General features: G+C 36.0%; 1 protein-coding gene and 1 long non-coding RNA gene across 3 annotated transcripts; one reads left to right on the top strand and one right to left on the bottom strand.

The window, feature by feature from the left end:
* Nucleotides 1-9,554: 9,554 nt before the first annotated feature.
* On the bottom strand, nucleotides 9,555-17,120 carry LOC139738095 (uncharacterized). Its single transcript, XM_071648757.1, has 4 exons — nucleotides 16,993-17,120; nucleotides 14,684-14,775; nucleotides 12,204-12,491; nucleotides 9,555-9,905 (listed from the first exon to the last, which is right to left on the bottom strand). Exons 2-4 carry the CDS (start codon nucleotides 14,754-14,756, stop codon nucleotides 9,643-9,645), a joined length of 624 nt encoding a protein of 207 aa, XP_071504858.1. The 5' UTR covers nucleotides 14,757-14,775; nucleotides 16,993-17,120; the 3' UTR covers nucleotides 9,555-9,642.
* A 618-nt stretch (nucleotides 17,121-17,738) lies between these two features.
* Nucleotides 17,739-20,927, top strand: LOC139738094 (uncharacterized). Of its 2 annotated transcripts, none has more exons than XR_011711416.1 (4): nucleotides 17,739-17,842; nucleotides 19,616-19,705; nucleotides 20,269-20,355; nucleotides 20,841-20,927. It is a non-coding gene; the product is annotated as an uncharacterized lncRNA (long non-coding RNA). The 2 variants fall into 2 exon arrangements; XR_011711417.1 differs by having other exon boundaries at nucleotides 17,761-17,842; nucleotides 19,619-19,705.
* Nucleotides 20,928-20,968: the final 41 nt, after the last annotated feature.

Genomic DNA, 20,968 nt, shown 5'->3' with positions numbered 1-20,968 from the left:
GCTAAATTTCCGGTGCTCATTTATTTCAAAATATGAAATTGTACTTATGGAGAAACTGGGCGCTCCACTTTATAAGGTCATATAGACGTAGAATGATTGGATTTTTGCTCAGAATACAAGATGAGGAGGAGAAAGACATTTTCTTGATTTATAGCTTGGCTTTAGTGTGCAGAAAGATCCAACTACATGTATACAGTTCACGTCAAAATGGATGACTTGCGTTGAAGATATACTAAAGAAAGCAGGTTTTGCAAATACATGTATATTCATTATCCCAAGGGAAGGGCATTTTGATTGTTTGGTTTCGAAAAGCCTTGACGATGCGTTTAAGGGATATATGTCAGAACAAGATGGGCATGCAGCAACATGGTCAAATCGTATTTGTTTAAGTTATAAGATTAATAAAATGGACTTGGCTTTTGAAACGTATTTCTTAATGATAAGTGGCACTGATGCAACTATACATTGTGTAAACTCAGATGCAGGTCTCATAATAATGACCCGTTAATATCGACCAATTTTCTTGAGATTCAGTGAATGATGATTTATGTACATCATGTCCGCCAAAAAAGGTTGGAGATGCCTTTCATTATTCATTTATTTCTGTGCTCTTTCTTTAGTGATAAAAGACAATACATATACCAGCTGCATACTAGCCTTTAGCCAATGCAGTCTGGGCTTATATCCCCTGCGTGTCTGAATCGAGACTAATTGCTATACAGCAACGAACATGGTTAGTCTATTTTCAGACACTGCTGAGAGGCCTTGTCCAAAGGCCTCTCACTTGGCGGATCTTCGTATGCGTACTCCTGATTTCCAACTGTGTAGGAATGCTGGAAATGTATTTGTATTGTAAGCTATAATAGCCAGTAAAGGCTCGGTTGTATATTTTTGCAGTCTTTCCACTTATTTACAATATAAACGTGTATACTTATATATATATATATATATATATATATATATATATATATATATCTTTTTTTTCGGGGGGGGGGGTTGCTCTACTACAATTTAGTGAGGCTGGTACTTTACTATATCCACAAACATTTCCGACTTTACCACACTCATGACAGATTTCAGCCATTGTGAAACTTATCGTGTTTACTCAGGGCGCTCTGTACCTCATTCGTTAATTTTACTATTTCATACCCATATATTTGATTATTAAACTGATTTCAAGTAGGCTACATTTATGATAATGAGCATTCGTTTATTTGAAATATTTGTATTTATACTTATCCTTTACAACCAAGTTGTCTCATGATTAACCATGCAAAGGTTCTGGCCATCTTATCTGATATTCTGCTTTAAAGTACAACACAATGTTCACCCTTTCAACAACAAATGTAAAACTTTTTAAATTATATCCGGATATAGAGCCCGCGGCGTGAAGCTGTTTAGCAACGCACGGGCGAGGCCTGGAACAGGCATGTGTTGTGGTTTATTCAAGTTTCCCGCAGTTAACTATGTTGTTATCATTTGTAAAGGGCACCGTCCTTCCTTGTCCTTCTTTGCACTGCATTTTATCTTACCATTTTGTTAATCAAACAAAAAAGTATCGATATTTACATAACACTTACTCAGCCGATTCAAACAATATGAGATCATATTGTATTAGCAGTACTCATGTATTTGCCTTTAAGTATATTCCTATACATAAAATCTGTTACTTATTGAAATCTAGATAATTCAAATTCCCTTTGCATTTTCTTTTGATTTGGATTTTCATTTTACTTTTTTTTTCCCTTCCTGTCTGCCAAATTCTAAACGGTGTATGGTGGTTGCTGGCAGGAAGATGTGCACCGATGCTTTCTGTTATAGCGTATAATTATGTACTTTCTGAGGCGGATTTTTTGTATTATTGCAGCGGTAGGGCAATGCTCTCTGCTGATAAGATCATGTGCATTCCTTCTTCTTTTGTCTATACTCTCCGCCGATCATCTTGTGTATGCATGTTTTTTTATTTTATTTTGGAAGCCCACCGAGACACTCGTTGTATCTTCGTTCACCTGTTGTGTGTGTTCCTTGTTCTTCTCTCTCATCGTTATTGACCCTTCTAGCCCACTTCATTCTGCATTCTTTTACTCCCAGTTCCCTTCCTTCGCAACGATCCTCTATCTACTCAAGTCTTTACGCAACCCATGCACACTGTTATGTGCATCGATTATTTCCCGCGCCTTGTCACATTCCTTCTGCCGTGTCTGCTGGCTATTCTCCCATTGCATAATAACCTGGTATTCCTTCGTTACAGCGCTACTGTTTATGCAGGTTCATATCTTAGACAATTTCATCTTTCGTTATGGCTGATCTCTCGAATGCACCCTTTCATTCCGTGCCAAATGACGATTTTTTTGAACTGTATAGGCTCACAACATCCGAATCTGACTCAGTTGATGAGGCACCAGTAACACAAGCAACTCCTTATGACAACTTCGTTGCCGATAATCTTAATTCAGCAGTAAATGAACTGCCTTATGATCTTAGTAATGATTTAAATCTGAACACGTCATGTAATTACATAACAGTTAATCAATTCAAAGATATGTATTTTAATTTCTCTAAAGACACGTTTTCTCTGTTGCATTTTAACATAAGAAGTCTGAATAAACATTTTGATGAGTTAAAATTTTTATTAGAATCCGATGCGAGCCAATCACTCTCTATCATTGGACTTAGCGAAACCTGGTTGACTTCCACTACGGAAGATTCCTTTGCAATCGACGGATACAATATGTATGTCAGTAATAGATCGGACAGAAGTGGAGGCGGTGTTGCATTTTATGTATCAAGTATTTACAAATGTATTGTTCACAACGACATTTGTAGAATGGACAACACTGTTGAATCTCTTTTTGTAGAAATTTCTATCCCAGGATATAGGAATGTGTTATTGGGTATAATATACAGATTCCTAATTCGAATACTTTAGATTTTGTGACATATCTTTCAGACCTGGTAAAAAACCCAGTTTTTAGAAATAAGGATTGCTTTCTACTTGGTGATTATAATATTGATTTGCTGAAATCTGGAAATGATTGTATCTCAAGCGAGTTTCTTGAGACATTTTTGTCTTCATCCTTTTTGCCACTCATTACTAAACCGACTCGCGTCACGGATCACTCTGCTACTTTAATTGACAATCTGTTTTGCAATATCTTACCTCTTCCCGATTCTTTTATAATTCTCTCAGATGTGACCGACCATTTCCCAATCATGACTCATTTTACTTTGAAAACTTTGGCTAATGATGCTAAACCTTCGGCTCCTTTATGCAAACGTAGAGTCTCATGTGAAAAGTTAGCCAGTTTTGATGCCGCTCTTGATAATGCTGATTGGTCACGAGTTTATGAAAATGATGAAGTTAATCTGTCTTTTGATAATTTTATGGAAATATTTAATTCTCTTTTGGATGATATCATTCCAAAGCAAAAAAAGTAAAAAGGATTATAAAAAGACGCCTAGGTTACCGTGGATTTCAAAATCAATTCTTCGTTCAATTAATAGAAAAAATCGATTGTATTATAAATATAAAATGGAAAAAACTGAACGATCAAAGAACAAATATACATTATATAAAAACACATTAACTAGGATTTTACGTTTGGAAAAGAAAAGGTATTATTCTCAGCAGTTGTTGAAATTTAAGTTTGATATTAAAAATACCTGGAAAGTTTTAAAGCAGGCAATGAATATTCCGAACAAAAAAGCAGAAATAGATGAAATAAAGTGGGATGATGAAATAATTGATGACCCTGTTGATATTGCAAATGTTTTTAATTCTTATTTTTCAAAAATAGGTGAAACGCTTGCTCATGGTATTACGGCTACAGAACAGAATTTTACTGAATTCTTAGGCCAGTGTAACCCCAACTCTATTTTTTTTAACTCCAACAAACAGATATGAGATTATCGATATTGTATCCTCTTTAAAAAACAAACGTAGCTCCGGTTATGATGATATAGATAATTGTATCCTTAAAGGGGAAGGCTAGTAACTGATCAGTGGGAATCAGTGGAAATGCTGGGAGATGATTGTTCCAATCCTTATGGGATTTATTCAAGAGTTAATTGTATATCTATTGTTGTGTGAAAATGATTTGCTTCAGAATGGTCTCATATTCAAGTAATGTGCAGTTTAATGCTTCCAGGTTAGCGTCCCTGGTCAGTGACGGAGCATTAATCTGCACATTACTTGAATATGAGACCGTTCTGAAGCAAATCATTTTCACACAACAATAGATATACAATGTACTCTTGAATAAATCCCATAAGGATGGGAACAATCATCTCCCAGCATTTCCACTGATTCCCACTGATCAGTTACTAGCCTTCCCCTTTAAGGGTGTTATATCATCAGTCGCAGATCCCTTGGCTCACATTTTTAATCTGTCAATTTCTAATGGTATGTTTCCTGATAAACTGAAATTGGCTAAAGTAATTCCAATATTTAAAAAAGGTAATAATCTGGATGTCAGTAATTATCGTCCAATCTCTTTATTATCTTCATTATCGAAAGTTTTAGAAAAAATAATATACACCAGAATTATCAAATTTTTAAATGTGCACAAAATATTCACAAATTCCCAGTTTGGTTTCCGAGAAAAACATAGTACCATCCATGCAGTTCTTCATTTTATTGATAAAGTCGTTAATGCAACTGACAATCATTCCCATTTAATTAGTATATTCTTGGACTTCTCCAAGGCCTTCGATACAATTAATCACAACATTTTACTCCACAAGTTATCGCACTACGGAATACGTGGGAAGGCCTTGGAGTGGTTCAAGACTTATTTAGCTGACAGAAAACAGTTTGTTTCAATTAAAGATAATAATTCAGTTATAAGAGATGTAAAGTGTGGTGTTCCACAGGGAAGTCTTTTAGGGCCGCTGCTATTCATAATATATATCAATGATATTTCCTCTGTTTCAGAGGTACTTTCCTTTATACATTATGCTGATGACACCAGTGTTTTTCTTGCCCATAACGATATCGATGTTCTTGTTCATCAAGCTAATATAGAATTGAAAAAAGTGACCAACTGGGTCAGAGCTAACAAGTTGTCATTGAATGTTCAAAAAACAAAATATATGCTTTTCAGCAATACTGTTGATTCTTTGAATTCAGAAATAGTTCTGGATGATTGTAATTTAGAAAGTGTGTCATATTTCAAATTTCTTGGTATTTTTGTAGATAATAAACTTTCTTGGAAAATACATATTGATCACATTTGCAAAATCATCTCTCGAAATATAGGTGTTATGAACAGACTAAAATTTTATATTCCTGAAAAGACATTACTTGTGTTATACTCCTCTTTGATACTCCCTTACCTTCATTATGGAATTTTAGCTTGGGGCAATACACATCAGACGCTGCTGAATAGAGTGTTATTATTGCAAAAGAAAGCCCTCCGTATCATTTCCAATTCTCCCACTCGTTCACATACAAATGTATTGTTTAACTGTAATAAGCTACTAAAAATTAACGAATTATTTTTATACAACTTAGGCCAATTTATGTATATGTATGATAACAGTTTACTGCCACATATCTTTGGTTCTATGTTCCAAAAAAATCAATCATTCCATAATTACCCCACCCGACGCTCTAACGAGTTTCATTTACCACTTCTTCGAACGATTTTAGCAAAGAATACACTTATTTACACTGGACCTAATTATTGGAATTCCCTGAACCACGATATAAAATCTGCTCCCTCTATATACTCCTTTAAAAGGAGATTGAAGTTTTTTCTTTTGCAATCCTATAATGACGACCCCCTGAATCAGATTAGTTCATAGGCTTATTTTGTTTCCCGTCCGCAAAATCTTTATTGCCGTTTTTTTCATTATTGTTACCTTTGCCTTAGCTTTGATTATGATAAGATCTTCTTTAACTTATACCTCGCAGTTGAAGGGTTTGTTGTAGTTTCTTCTTTTCTTCTTCTTCTCTTTCTTCCTCTAACCTCCGATGATCGTTGTCTGTTGCTTACTCCTGTCTATTTTGTAACCTCTTCGTCGCGCTGTAGTCTTGTTTCCTGTCGTGTCGTCGAGTCAGTTTTCTTCCCTATAAGTAGTCTTGTTGCTGTCCCAGTCTTGTCTCATGCTCATTATTTCGTTTGTTATTGTTTTGTGTGTAACTGTTTGTCCGTCTGTCTCTTAGTGGGCTGCTAAACTTTTTATGCCAAACTTTTCGTGCTGCTTTGTTGCTATATTTAGTCAAATTTTGCATCGAGTTTTTAATACAAGAGGGGCCCACACTCTACAAGCATTGTCTTTTTAGTGGGTCCCTCCGTTTTTTCACACAGTGCATATTGATAATTCTTTCATTTTCGTTACTTCTGCAACAATTACAATGTATTGATATTATTAGTTTTTTCATTATTGTTGGTTTCTTTGTATGAATTTACATACATTGTTTCTGTCACTCAAGAAAGTGAGATTTATGTCTGTATGATTTTATTGTGGAAAAACGAATAAATTCGAACTTGAATTTTTGAACTTGAAAAGGCCACCTGCATATCAAAAGATTATTCTATTAGACCTTGTGCTTATCAAATGGGTAAATTGTTTAGTGTAAGTAAAAGGAGCGAAACACAAAAATGTCAACTACAGTACATTAGAGCAGTAATATTGTACTTTTTTTAATCATTAATTGATGAGGGTTTCTCGATGATAGTACAGTTACCACAGTGAATTTAGACCTAACTATACGGGAAGTGGCATGGTAGTTAAACAACCAGTGCGTTTTACAATATGAGTTAAACGCAACAATATTAGTATTTTAGGGTGAATTTTTACTTTTTTTTGTTATATAAGCCTTTTGCAATGTACTTGCACAATGGAAATGTATTCATTATCGTAGATATGTTCATTTTCATACACGTATTCATTATTGCAATAAATATGCTCATTTTAAACACATAAATGGAATTCACTATTGTAATTATGTTTTTTTATAGACGTATTCATTCACATAGACGTTCTTGTCGACAGTCTAATGCATCGTATAATTTTCGTGTTACTTTTTGCAATGCTGTGATGCAAGTTCATATCCACGGGTAAATTTCTTTTTTCTTTTCCATACTGCTATAAACGTACATTATCCGTTACAAAGTAATCTCAACCACTCAATCGATAGAAAGATGATTTTACCAGAATCTCGGATCACAAAAATACAAAAAAAAAGTAATACATGTATCTATTAATTTCAATCCTAAAATATCTGTCAAACATTGTTAGAATAATAATGCTTGCATTTTGCACAAAGATATATGCGAAATATCAGCTTCACGCTATATATATATATATATATATATATATAAGTTATAGATATATGATATATTATATGTATATATATATATATATATATATATATATATACATATCACACACTATATATCAACTGAAATCTTAAGATGAAGAAAAGCGAAACAAATAACTACACGGATTGGATTATTCCATAGTGTTGAAACTGGTTGATATAAGCCGGATAATGTTGCGTGTTTTGTCCCCCTTTGACTTGTGTTGGGTTGGATGATCTGCTTCCATCAAAACAAAGAAAATCGTCCACATACACCGTACAGCAATACATTCGATTTACACATGACAAATGCGCCTAAATAGCTTGACTCATCGAATAACCGTATGACATGTACATGTATGACGTTCAGTTTATATTGTAACTGAATTGATTTGAAACATACTATTACGTGTATAACATACATGAAAAAGAAACACACAAATAAACAACCGAAAGTAGATTAGGATACTCAAACATATACACACAAACACATACAAATATAGGCTAAACAAAGAAAATACATTTATGCATTTCATACTCGTACAAAACCATAAATGAATATATTTATTACGAAACTAATGCACTTGATTTATGCAGTTTTTCTTTGGTTATCTGTCACTCTGGAACTTAAAAGAATGAGAAAAATACTTAATGTGTCCAATTAAAAATGGATGTTTTAGATGATCAGTGGAAGTGTTTCGAAAATCCTACTGACCGTATTATGACACCGCTCTTTTAATCGCATTAATTAATCCTTGGTCTTGATATATGCTTACATTATCTTTCAGACGTAAGAAATAATACTTTCTTGTATAGAGTAAATCGGTCTGTCTAAAGAAATGGTGTCATTTTAATCGAAGTTTTATCGACTTACTGAGGTAAATGCTGAGTACGTTTAGAAATAACATCCCCCACTTAAGAATGTGTTGTGTATTTCGGGTTTTTTATATCAGAATATGCATTAATCTATATTCGCCCTGCTGAATGTCTTGTCGGGTATTTTGTTTGTGCCTTACGTTTGTATGAGCAAACATCTTATTTAATTCCGCTTAAGAGGCGGTGTTTCGAGATATCAATCATATCATAACAATCATAACTGAGTCAAGGCTTACAACCAGCAAAATTCCAAGCTGTAGAATCAATACATATTGTTAGTGATACTCATAACAGGTTCTTGTGAACGCTAATTCTAACACATCAGGCACGATCATTGATCATTTCACTAAGTGTTCGATTGCGGCACAATTTGCAATATCTTCCTCCTGCAGTGATTTACAGATTTACAGTTTTCTATATAATGTATCGAAAACTTATTCGATTTTGTTGTTGTGGTGGTTGTTCTGGGAGAAGAAAGCTCACAAAATCTGCTTCACCATCATGTCACATCTTTTCTCCTTCTTCTTTCAAATCAGAGTTCATGTTACATGACTTGAAAAATATACAGCGAGAGTGCAATGAATAGAAACGGTAGAGATACATGTAGAACCATTATGAAATAGGGCAGAATCTTTCCTTCACGATTTTCCATTGCAAAAACGATAGGAATAAATTGATAAATCTATGAACACGGATAACAATTACAATGTACCATAATGAAAAAGAAAACATGAACACGTAATATGAAGTAAGCCTTGAATACATATAGTTGGTTCACGAAAGACAACCGAGCAGGTTTCAACATTGACAATTAAGATAATGTTGAACCTGAAATGAGTGCAACCACAGCAAGTACATTCAATGATCATTTTTCGTATTGTTCGTATCATTTTCGTCTAGCAATCGGTCGACTAAATGGTTGTTGTAATTCAAGCATCAGTGAGTTATTGCGATTCTTTGATATCAATATGATAGCGGTTTCGTGATGTGTGCTGCGGAAGAAGTTCGTGTTTTCTTTTCCAAAGAATCAATAATTTTAAATTTTACCTTAAATGACTTTAGTATAACCAGAAAAACGGCATATGAGATGAGCAAGAATAGGCTTAGAATTAGTGGGATACAATTTGATAGTGAACCAACATTACTTCTTTTCCCTCACGTTGTCAATACACATATATAGTGCATTGTGAGATGTAGTTAGCTGCATTATTGCAGTCAACGTGTTATTTTTTAATCAAAACAGAAAAATTACCCCATCTTACCTTCTGCACTTTTGCAAATCACACACAATACACATACACCCCCCCCCCCCACACACACACACACACACTCACTCACACACAATCACTATTGAAGTGATACACACATCAGATTTCTTGACTCTCCTCTTGCGGTTATTGCATGCATACAGTTTGCGATATCCCAAATCTCATTGTCACCAACTTCGGTATTGTACACTGCTACACTATTACACAACAGTTACGCGGATGCGACGTATTTGAGTTTCTTTGAGACGCTGCATTGTTAAAGAAGAGCTCCAGTTTCTGTAAGTTTTCCTCCGAAATCTCCGGCTGAGAACCATCCAGCCTTCCGGCAGTAAAGGCGAGGGCGGCCAGCTTGAAAGTCGTTGGTTGTCCCTTTCTGAACAACTCCATGCGACTCTTCTCAGCTTCTTCGCCCAAGTCCTCAAAATCGTGCGCAATCACAGCAGCTCTCTCCTGACCTATCATGCAAAATCAAACACGTGAATAAGAATGTAAACTTTCGTTTTTTACATTGTACTGTGCACGGGAAGTACTGCAGTGTTTTGAGCATCTTATATTTTCTCTCTTTTTTTTTTTGCCAACAAATAATACGAAATTTTCGAATTTAGGTTCGTGCGTGAGGCACTGTTTTCGACATTAATTTTGTACATAAGCATGTACGAACCATCAACATATACCTGGACTTCAGATATCATGGCATTTGAAAAGTATATGACATGTTTGTTTAATTTTTGTGCATCTGAGAAGATGGCTCGATAGCCCATATTCAGATGCACTTGCTGGTCTTCTATGGGATCCAGTTGGATATAAGGCAGGACCATTTCACCGCGTTATGCACCTTGCTCTCATAGGCCTATAGCAATGAATGAATGAAGCAGGGCAGTGGCTTTAAACTTGCATGCATGAGTTCTGACTCTATGACATACAGAAACTCCATTTTTATATTTAATTCACATGACAAAGTGTGTCGCCTCTTTATATTACTAGATCATGATGGGACGGTATGATATCACACATTGCTCAGTCAGACTCAGGACTCGAATCCGGGTTCTCCGGATCTGGAGACAGACGCGCTACCGGACTGAGCCAAAGGCAAAGCCACAGCACCAACCCTCATGAAGATGGTATGGTTATAGACCGTGACATCATCATTGCACCAAATCTCTTCCTCAATTTGAATAGAAATTACATCGAAACACCCCATCCCCGTCTCGAAGTACTAAAAAAAAAATGACGCTGGAAAGTCGTGGGTTAAATTTAGAAAGTGGGCCGTTTTTTCAGAAAATTGTGAACGCTTTTACGAATCCACTACGTAGCTCTCAATAGATCACCATTACCACATTTTTTTTTCATTCATTTCCATTTACATATAGAATATTCAAAACATTCAGAGTGATACAGTCTTCACATAGACTCTATTCCCATACAGAGATGGTGACGGTCCTTCAAATTACAGGTCCCATCAGCAGCAAAAAATCCATAGAATGATACACGATTAATGAAACATTCTACACATTTCAAGATTATCAATTCTGGTACCTTACAAGTGCTAGTATTCTAGACTTTGCCTGAAGTTATATGGAATACGCAAGTGATTCTTTTTTTTTATGCCTCCGCCACCAAGTGTCACCGGAGGCATTACTTAGTATGTTTACGGGTTGTCCGTCCGTCCGTCCTTGATCCGTCCGTCCGTCCGTCATCAATTTTGTGGACAGCGTATCTAAAAAAACTGTTTGAGGTATCCTAATGAAACTTGGCATGTTGATGTATGAGTGGGTGAAGCTGTGCCTATCAACTATTTGGCGCACATGCTCAAAAGGTCAAGGTCAAATGCTCAAAATTTCACTATTTCCCCTATATCTATGCAATGCCTGGAGGTATTTTCTCGATACTTGGTGTACACATGAACTACCATAGAAAGATTCCCCAGAGAGAGCTTCGGGTCATGAGGTCAAAGGTCAAGGGTCAAAGGTCAAGTGAAAATGTTAAAATTTCACTTTTTTTCTCCATATCTCACAAATATTTCAAGGTCTCTTCATGGAACTTAGTATGTATGCATGAACTGACTGGCAGTGATCATGTTCGGAATTTAGGGGTCATCTGTCAAAGGTCAGGGGTGAAAGGTCAAGGTCAACTCATCAGACTGTCATTATTTTTCTTTTATCTACAATTATGCAATGCCCGCAGGATTTTTTTCTTGAAACTTAGTGTATGCATACACGTATATGACGCAACCCAATACAGATTCTCTTGGAAGTTTATTGCCTAAAGGTCAAAGGTCAAGTGAAAGTGCTAAATGTCACTTCTTATTTAAACTTATAAAAGGGTCAAAAGTTGGGTACAAATCCTCAAATCCCCAAATACCTGCACTCTTAGACAGTATAGCCATTCATCCAAATAAACCTAGTTCAAGGATAGTGAACACTCAATGCATTTGTGATAAACATGTTATTTTAATATTTTGCCACTTATGTGAAGCTGTCATCACACATTCTCAAAACATTGTGCTATAGACCTAGTCGGAGAACCATACATTATGGGGGAGGCATATCAGTCGCCATAGCGACATTTCTAGTTCTTCTATACAATAAAAAGGAGTTTAATCATTCCAAAGTCATGACGACATACACGTCAGTGCAAGAAAATGTTCATCTCGGCAATTCAATCTATTCAATGATATCTTATACTCCCGCGTTACAATTGAGTCAAACAAAGCAATTACAATGTCGATGTTGGACATGCAAAAATCAGATTACCTAGCTTTTTCGTGCAGTAGCACAAGTATTTGTTGTAGAGGGCATCATCAACATCCGTAATGGCGAACCTCCTGTTGTGAATAGAGTGGCATAGCAGCATGACGTCGACTTTTTTGTCTTTAGGAAATTTGTACTTGTCGATATTGTTGTAAGGCAGTGGATGGAACTCTACACTCTCGATCAAGTCTTGCCGCCTGTCCCTCAGTGTCTGGAGGTAGTGAAGAAAGCCTGACGCACTCTCCTCTTTTGAAGACGAGCATACGGATATCCTGATGCGACGTTGAGGACCTGGATGTAGTACAGAAATTCAAGAGATTCAAAAGACCACGTTAAATGATATTTTCAGTGTGACAAGTATCACCCCCTTGGTCCTATCCCTGCTATTCATTGTATTATATGTGACCCTGCATCACAAAACCAACAAAAAGTCGCAATACATGGATTTTTAGTTGAGGACAGGTTCTGAAAGAGCAGACTCTAAGCTTTAAAATGATGTATAACTCAATTCAAAAGGACTCTTCTAACCTATCTAAATATTGGAAAGAAAGCACACACTCTGGAAAAGTGTGAACTGAGAAAAGAGGCTCTGAAGTTACAGGGTCTATTCAAGCGCTTAATCTTTACCAAGCCGTGCTAGCTGTGCCATAAAAGGGACAAAACATAGGTTGTAAACCACCGGACCAACAACAACGAAGGGATTATCAGATTTAGGTGAAATTTAGCATGTTCGCAATTTTCAAATCAGTTACCTCATCCTTTCAATAGTTATTAGACTTGTAAGTGAAGAGTGTGCAAAGGATTTCAAGAAATGAAAAGCAGCCTGTAAGACATACCTGATCATTCTACTCTTCCCCCCCCCCCAAAAAAAAAGGGGGGTTGTAGAAAAACTGCTAAAAACACACTTTCCCATTCATGTTAAGATCCCAAACTGAAGAATAATGTAGAAGAATGATAACTCTCTCTGAAAATAAGAAAAACTCAAGATTGACTTGGTTGAACCATTTCACCCTTTTTGAGTCCTCATATAAAATCGAGGGGTGCGATTTTTTGTTTGTTTTGTGATGCACGGTCACACACACACACACACACACACACACATATATATATATATATATATGTATATATATATATATATATATATATATATATATATATACAGTGCACTCCCGTTATAACGAAATGCTCGGGACCGGCAGTTTTATTTCGTTATAGCGAAATTTCGTTATAACCGAACAAATACAATATATAGCGAAAACAAGGAAGCCACGCATATAAATTACTGCATGTATATCATATTCTGTTTGTTGAATACTCATCATCCACTGGAAAGCTATGTGAAAAATGGGATGGTACCTTTTTAATTTTGTTTAAATATTCCATTTAAAAGAGAGCATAAAGTTGTTTGTATTGTCACACAGGTATAGAAAATGATGGTTTAGGATTCGGTTACAGTTCGCTATTCCAAAGGTTCGTTTCTTATTAAAATTCGTTACTCCGAAGGCTCCTTATTCCGAAGTTTCGCCATTCCCGGGATTCCGAAGGATTGCTCATCTGTCAAAGCTTCGATCCCTCTTTCGAAGATTCGTTGTTCCGAAAGTTCATAATATGAATAGAAATATAAGCAATGTATTGTTCGTTTTCCGAAAAGCTCGTTGATCGACAAATGAAAATGCCATTCCCATACTAACGCACATTTAAGGTGTAACAGAATCTGTGTGTTTTGTAATATAGAACTTCCGGAATAATAAAACGAATAGTTATTTAATTTCAGATGACAACACGAGTTCCCCTCGGAAACTGTGCGTGACACACGGAGCGAACACACAGTGATATGAAGCGTTCGCCCATGCAGAGACGCTACAAAATAATGCGTGTTCTGCTACGTATTTTCGAACGCGATCCGCATTTCGTTAGTTGTTTTTCTTTTCAGTGGCGCTCGGAAAAGACTTCGTTGTAACGAAAATTTCGCTATAACCGTGTTTGTTATAAGCGAATTTTGTACCATAGACTTTGATGGCCATAATTTTGGGACCAGAAGTTTTATTTCGTTATAACGAAATTTCGTTATAACCGTGTTCGCTATAACGGGAGTGCACTGTATATGTATATGTGTATATGTATATATATATATATATATATATATATATATATATATATATATATATTTACGATGGAGGTGACTGAAAAGAATGCTTAATGCTTACAAAAACAAATAACAAGAAGGGGTCTGTGATTGACAACACAGACTTTATGTGACAGTACATGGAGTTTGAGATACCAATTCATGATTTTGAAAATGAATCATTGATGATAAAACTTTTCAAAATATACTCTGAAGTCAAATGCCATACATATAGGACAGATCAAATTATCCTTTTTGTTTGTTTGTTGTTTTTAAGACCGGCATGTTGTTCATTTCTCCCCAGTACGGTGGGACCTCTGTGGCGTGAACATGGTGCAGAAGACAACGTACAATGTACCTTCTTTGCTATGCATTGTGCCGTACGTCGAACCGGTACCTTGTGGGCTGTCTGGGCCTACGTTCTGTGCCATTTCAGAATGGTTCCTGCAACTGAGAGAGTCAGAACAGAAGTTTTCAATTCAACAGAAGCAGAATAAGTATTAAAGGACAAGTTCACTTTCATAGACATGTGGGTTGAGTGAATGCAGCAAAATTAGTAGAACACATCAGTGAGAGTTTGAGCAAAATCGGACAATCCGTTCAAACGTTATGAACTTTTGAAGTTTCTGCTCAGTCACGGCTGGATGAAAAGACGACTATAGTTGGTGATGTCACATGAGTACAACGATATAAAGAAAGAATAAAGAAAATTCAACACATTTCTATTTCTCTCGCATAACAAAAGAACACTTGACTTCTCTCTTTCAGAAGGCAGGGGGAATAATATTACCCTTAACATACATCAGTAGCAAGTCGAAGAAATATGCACTTTATTCAAAAAGTAAAGTTTTGTGAATTAATTCTCCTTTTATTTTCCTTCTTATAGTTGTATGCATGTGACATCATAAACTGTAGTAGTCTTCTCTTCCGGCAGTGACTGATTGGAATATTCGTAACTTTTGACAGGATTGTCCTATTTTCCTCAAACTTTCACTGATGTGTTCTACTAATATTGCTGCATTCGCTCAATCCTATATGAAGGTGAACTTGTCCTTTAAGAAGCCTACCTAGAACAGGCGGTGGCTTGAACACACACACACACACACACACACACACACACACACACACATGGACCAATGGATATCATTTCACACAATACAGCACATGGCTGTACTCTTGCAGATCGTCTGTTTGGGAAAATTCATTGCCTTTCTCCCCCTCCTTCCTTCTCCCTTCCCCTCTAGGCCACTCTTTGTCTCGCCTCCTCTTTTTGTTACTTTAATCTCTCTTTTCTGGCGGGGGAGGGGTGCCTCAGACTGAGAGAATTCCTCATTCTATAGAAAATATAACTATAACAAAATATTGACAGTAAAGAGAGTGTGTTTTCTTGATTTCAGTGGAACACAATAATTGTCATTAGATACCTGTTATGTATAAGAGAATGTATACTTGTATTCACCTTGTTCACCCAGTCTGTTTATACACAAGAAATTGTGTATTTATCATGTGTATTTATAGCTGAGGATGCATGTTTGCCAAACAATTCAAGAATATGATTAAATATCTGTCAGGCGACTACACCTATTTCAGTAAAACAAAAAACAGAAATAAAAACAAAATAAAAACAAATTTTCTTTAAAAAAAAAGAAGGAATTTCCGTCTTTCAGTTAAACGTAATCATAAATCCCGACATCCTGCATGTATTTAACGGTGATTATCGTCTATGCATGAAGCCAAAGAAAACAAATCGATCAACATACACATTTATATCTAGCCAACTTTTCTACGAGAAAATATATGACCTTGAAAAGTGTTTACTTTTCTGCTGAGTACATATATATATATATATATATATATATATATATACAACATTCATATGTTCATGTAGGGCCCGTATATACCATACTATCATAATCGCCAAACACACACACGGACAACAAACAAATTATCAAGCCATGCAAGCACAGTATTTGCAAACATTGTTTGAGACGACTTACTCGATGATCTTTTATTTTTCTTCGGGCGCGACGCAGATTACAGCTTATACTAGTAGCTGATCCAAGAAAGAAGGGTCTTATTGAATTGTCGCACAAGCTGCCTGAATTAAAACTTACGCAGACTGTTTGTCTGTATAGTGTATGTGATAGCAACAGTACGCGTGAATGAAAACGCAAAACAGACGTGTGAAAAAATACACTTTCTCTGACTATAGTGGAATACATTATAGGGCGATGGATGTCAAAATGGATCCCACCTTCACTGCTTCAATGTGCACTTGGTAAAAATCACCACGGTGTAATTGCGACCCTCCGATGCCAATGCAAGAATAGTACACCAGCATTGTCTTGTCATTCACTATTCGCTTCCTCTTACGTTTTTAATTCGTACTGCCGTGCACGATACGTCTCACAAATCACTGGAAAAAGCTTGGCTTCATTATAAGTGAAGCATGAAGTCTCCTTTATCGCACTAACGCAGGTAGGATTTACATCGCTCTGGGTCTTACACAATAGCAGGGAGGCCACCTCCCTGGTCTAATACAGTCAGTACTTTAATACCATGAACAATACATCTACTTTCTGGGTGCAGTAAACCGTCAACGTCCCCGAAATTCATGACTTTTTTCTATTCCTACCCAGACGAGTAACAATAAACCAGGTTATTTACCTGCTCCCTCCGAGTGAGTTTCTTATGCAGAATTTCACCGAGCATTCATCACTTTATGTACGAACATGCACGCAAATAGAATAAGTTCCTACATTCAATGATAAGTCCCGAGACCACATGACCAAACGGAGACGATAACACGGTAGAGATCTTGTTTTATTTTTCTAGTTTTGATGCACGACGAGCGGAGAGAGACGTGCGTGCGTGCACCTGACGGTAAAGTTAGGGGATTCCCCAAACGACGCCATTTTGCTTCGGTATTCCCAAATTTAGTCTTTTCCCAGACTGCGGTGTTTCACAGTGTACCTTAGATGTTTGTGTTCGCTATACATATATTCTTCAAGACAGACATTTGATTTTGTGTTTTGTTTTGTTTTTTCAGACCGAATGCAGGACCTGTGATATACTTGTCAATATGTCATAGGGTTTCCAAGGCGTGTTGTTACCATTAACCCTTCATCTAACCGCTCCCCGCCCCCTTCAAAAAAAAAAAAAAAAAAAGACACACTGAGACTTGAACTCGATCAGTATTATTCACAGAATATTATTTCTCTATTTTTTTAAGACTGGCATGTCCCGAAAATATAAAAGCGAACCGTCATCAAGGATTATTGCTTATAAAGATGAAAGCACAAATAAAATGGACCACATCTAGCACAAACGCATGCAGTGTACTATATAGTTATAATCAAATTCAGGTTCCAAGTAACTCAACCTATACTCCTTAGTCTACACGTCAAGGCCGAGTTTGTTATTTGCTTAGGCCGAGTTGTCTTCCGAAAAGCTTGAATTGGCGCGTCACCATACTCGAAGAGGCAGAGGAGGGCGTGCAGATTTCACTGAAGACATAGTAAGTAATGGATTAAGTGATTTCGATTTTGCACGTGATACTAGCTTCATATCAGTCGCTTTCTCTCTCAAAGCATGCATCGGTGTAACTGCAACCAGCCCGAACGCGGGGTTAGCATCGGTGCATGGCGTGCACAGGGTCCACAGAGCCTAAAAAATTGTGTCATTACGAGATAATAAACACGGCGTTTGGGTGGAATACTGTTGTTTGATTATTATAGGCCCTACGTACGGTACTGTAAGGCTGAGTTACGTGCAACCTGCTGCCAGAAATTCTGCTTGAATCTTATTTAGGCCTAATGCAAACAACGACAATTAGAATAGAGATTTCGGAATTTTACGATATTGCGGATAGTAAGAAAAAATCTTCCAGAGTTCTTTTACTCGAGCCCAATGTCATGGTATCAGTTACTTTAGTGTTGGTAGGCCTATCACAGCTAAAGCAATCCCGGCTTCTATGGGTCTTCCGCTGCGGTCATGGTATACACAGTAATGCATAGGTTTCTTATCATAGCAAAATAATCTGCAGAAAAGTAGTACGTTTGTATTTTTTACGCGGCACTGTATCATGTATCATTGTCTCAGGTACGTGATCATAATGGTATGTATAATTATAATAATGTATCCGTACAAGCCAGACTTATTAATTGTGACCGTGCACCACAAAACAAACAAAATGTCGCACCCCTTGATTTTACATGAGGTCTCAAAACAGGTGAAATGGGCCAACTATGTCAATCTTGCATGAGTTTTCATATTTTCTGAAAGAGCTATCTTTCTTCTATACACTACATATATAAGTAGTTTGGAGCGTTTACACGGATGGGAAAGTGTGTTTTGAACAGTTTTTCTGCAAACCATTTTTGGGGAGACCATTAATGATCAGATAGAATGTATCAGAGGCTCCTTTTCATTTCTTTAAATCCTTTGTACTTTCTTCACTTTCAAGTCTTATAACTTTTGAATGGATAATGCTACTGCTTTGTAAGATGGCGTTAATCATGAACAGAATGTGTTGATAGAACATGCTTGATTTCAGTTTAATCTGATAATCCCTTCATTTTTTTACTCCGTTGGTTGACATCCTGTGTTTTGTCCCTTTCATCTCACAGCTAGCGCGGCTTGGTGAAAGATTAAGCGCTTGAATAGACCTTGTACTTCAGAGCCTCTTTTCTCAGTTTACACTTTTCCAGAGTTTGTTTTCTTTCCAGTATTTATGGTGGGTTAAGGGAGTCCTTTGACTGAGTTATACATCATTTTAAAGTTTAGAATCTGCTCTTTCAGAATCTGCCCTTAACTAAAAATCCATGTTTGGCGACTTTTTGTTGGTTTTGTGATGCTGCGTCACAATTGGTGTTTTTAGAGCCTGCTTTGTAGAGCTATATTGCTTTTTAATGTTTAATGTGGCCGTAATTCGGAGTAGGGCCTATGTAATATAGGCATACATTACAATATAGAATATACAATAAACAATATAGGAATACATAGGAATAAATTCAATGTACATTTATTTATGCATTTATAATTATTATGTGTGTATATACTATTTGTAAGCATGGAAATATTTTTTGTTATTTAATATAGGCCTATAGCACAAAGTCTACCTGCTCTACCTGAAAGAGATCAACCATGACTTTGGCGCTAAATTGTCTTCTTGAAAATTTGTTTTATAGGGGTTTTGTTAGTTCTTTATCCTTTCTTTTTTTATGCACCTTATGTATCATTAAAATGGCGTATCTCATTGTTTTTTTTTTTACATCCGTATTCAATTTAGCAGCAGGGCAGAGATAGCATCGAAACCAAACCTCTGAAGATGTCATACGCTAATTCATCAACAAGACAACAGGAAAGAACATTGCAACAGGTATATATGATACTCCTTATAGATATATATATATATGTATATATATGTATATATATATATATATATATATATATATAATCTAATATGATACATCTTAAAGGATTTTTTTTCGGCTGTGAGGTTTGGAGTCGTGAGCTCAGTAATAATGTTAAAAGTGTTTCATTTTGGCACCAATTAAGATGGAGGCAGTACAGACATCATACAGTTTGAAGACATATTGGGCAACATAGAGCCGACAGTAAGAACCATGGCAAAGAGGTATGAATACACGATAGGAATACATAAGAATAAATTCAATTTACGTGTATGCATTTAAAATTATAAGTATGTGTGTACGCGTGATATATATATTTTTTTCTGTTAGCTAATATATAGCACTAAGTCTACCTGCTGGATATAAAAGAGATCAACCGTGACTTTTGCGCTAAATTGTCTTCTTGAAAATTTGTTTTTTAGGGGTTTTGATCTTTTTTTTATTCTTTTTTTTTTTTTGATGTACCTTATGTTTTATTAAAATGGCGTATCTTATTATTGAGTTTTAACATGCGTATTCAATTTGGCAGCATGGCAGAGATAGCACCGAAACCAATCCTCTGAAGATGTCATACACAAATTCATCAACAAGACCACAGGAAAGAACATGGCAACAGGTATAGACTCCTTTAAGATATATATATATATATATATATATATATATATATTTATTTATAAATGTTCCATAATATACTGTATACACCAATTAAGATGGAGGCAGTATAGACATCATACAGTTTGGCGTCATGTCGGGCAACATTTAGAGCCTACCATACAATGGCAAAAAGGTATGAATACACGATTGTATATAGGAATACATAGGAATAAATTCAATGTACGTGTATGCATTTAAAATTATAAGGTTGTGTATACGTGCTAGTAAAGCATGGAAATATTTTTTTTCTGATATCTAATACATAGCACAAAGTCTACCTGCTGGACATTAAAGAGATCAACCATGACTTTGGTGCTAAATTGTCTTTTTGAAAATTTGTTTCATAGGGGTTTTGTTAGTTCTTTATTCTTTTTTTTATGTACCTTATGTAAAATTAAAATGTCGTATCTTATTTTTGAGTTTTTATATCCGTATTGAATTTGGCAGTATGGCAGAGCTAGCATCGAAACCAATCCCCTGAAGATGTCATACGCTAATTCATCAACAAGACCACAGGAAAGAACATGGCAACAGGTATAGTTCCAGAGATTAGATGTAGGCCTGTATTATGCATA

This window comes from Diadema antillarum, unplaced genomic scaffold (assembly GCF_040938485.1).
Source record: "Diadema antillarum isolate AM-2024a unplaced genomic scaffold, OU_Dant_1.0 seq00000720_RagTag, whole genome shotgun sequence".
Classification (NCBI taxonomy): domain Eukaryota; kingdom Metazoa; phylum Echinodermata; class Echinoidea; order Diadematoida; family Diadematidae; genus Diadema; species Diadema antillarum.
The sequence above is the reverse complement of the archived record's forward strand: the minus strand, read 5'-3'. Positions and strand labels throughout refer to the sequence as shown.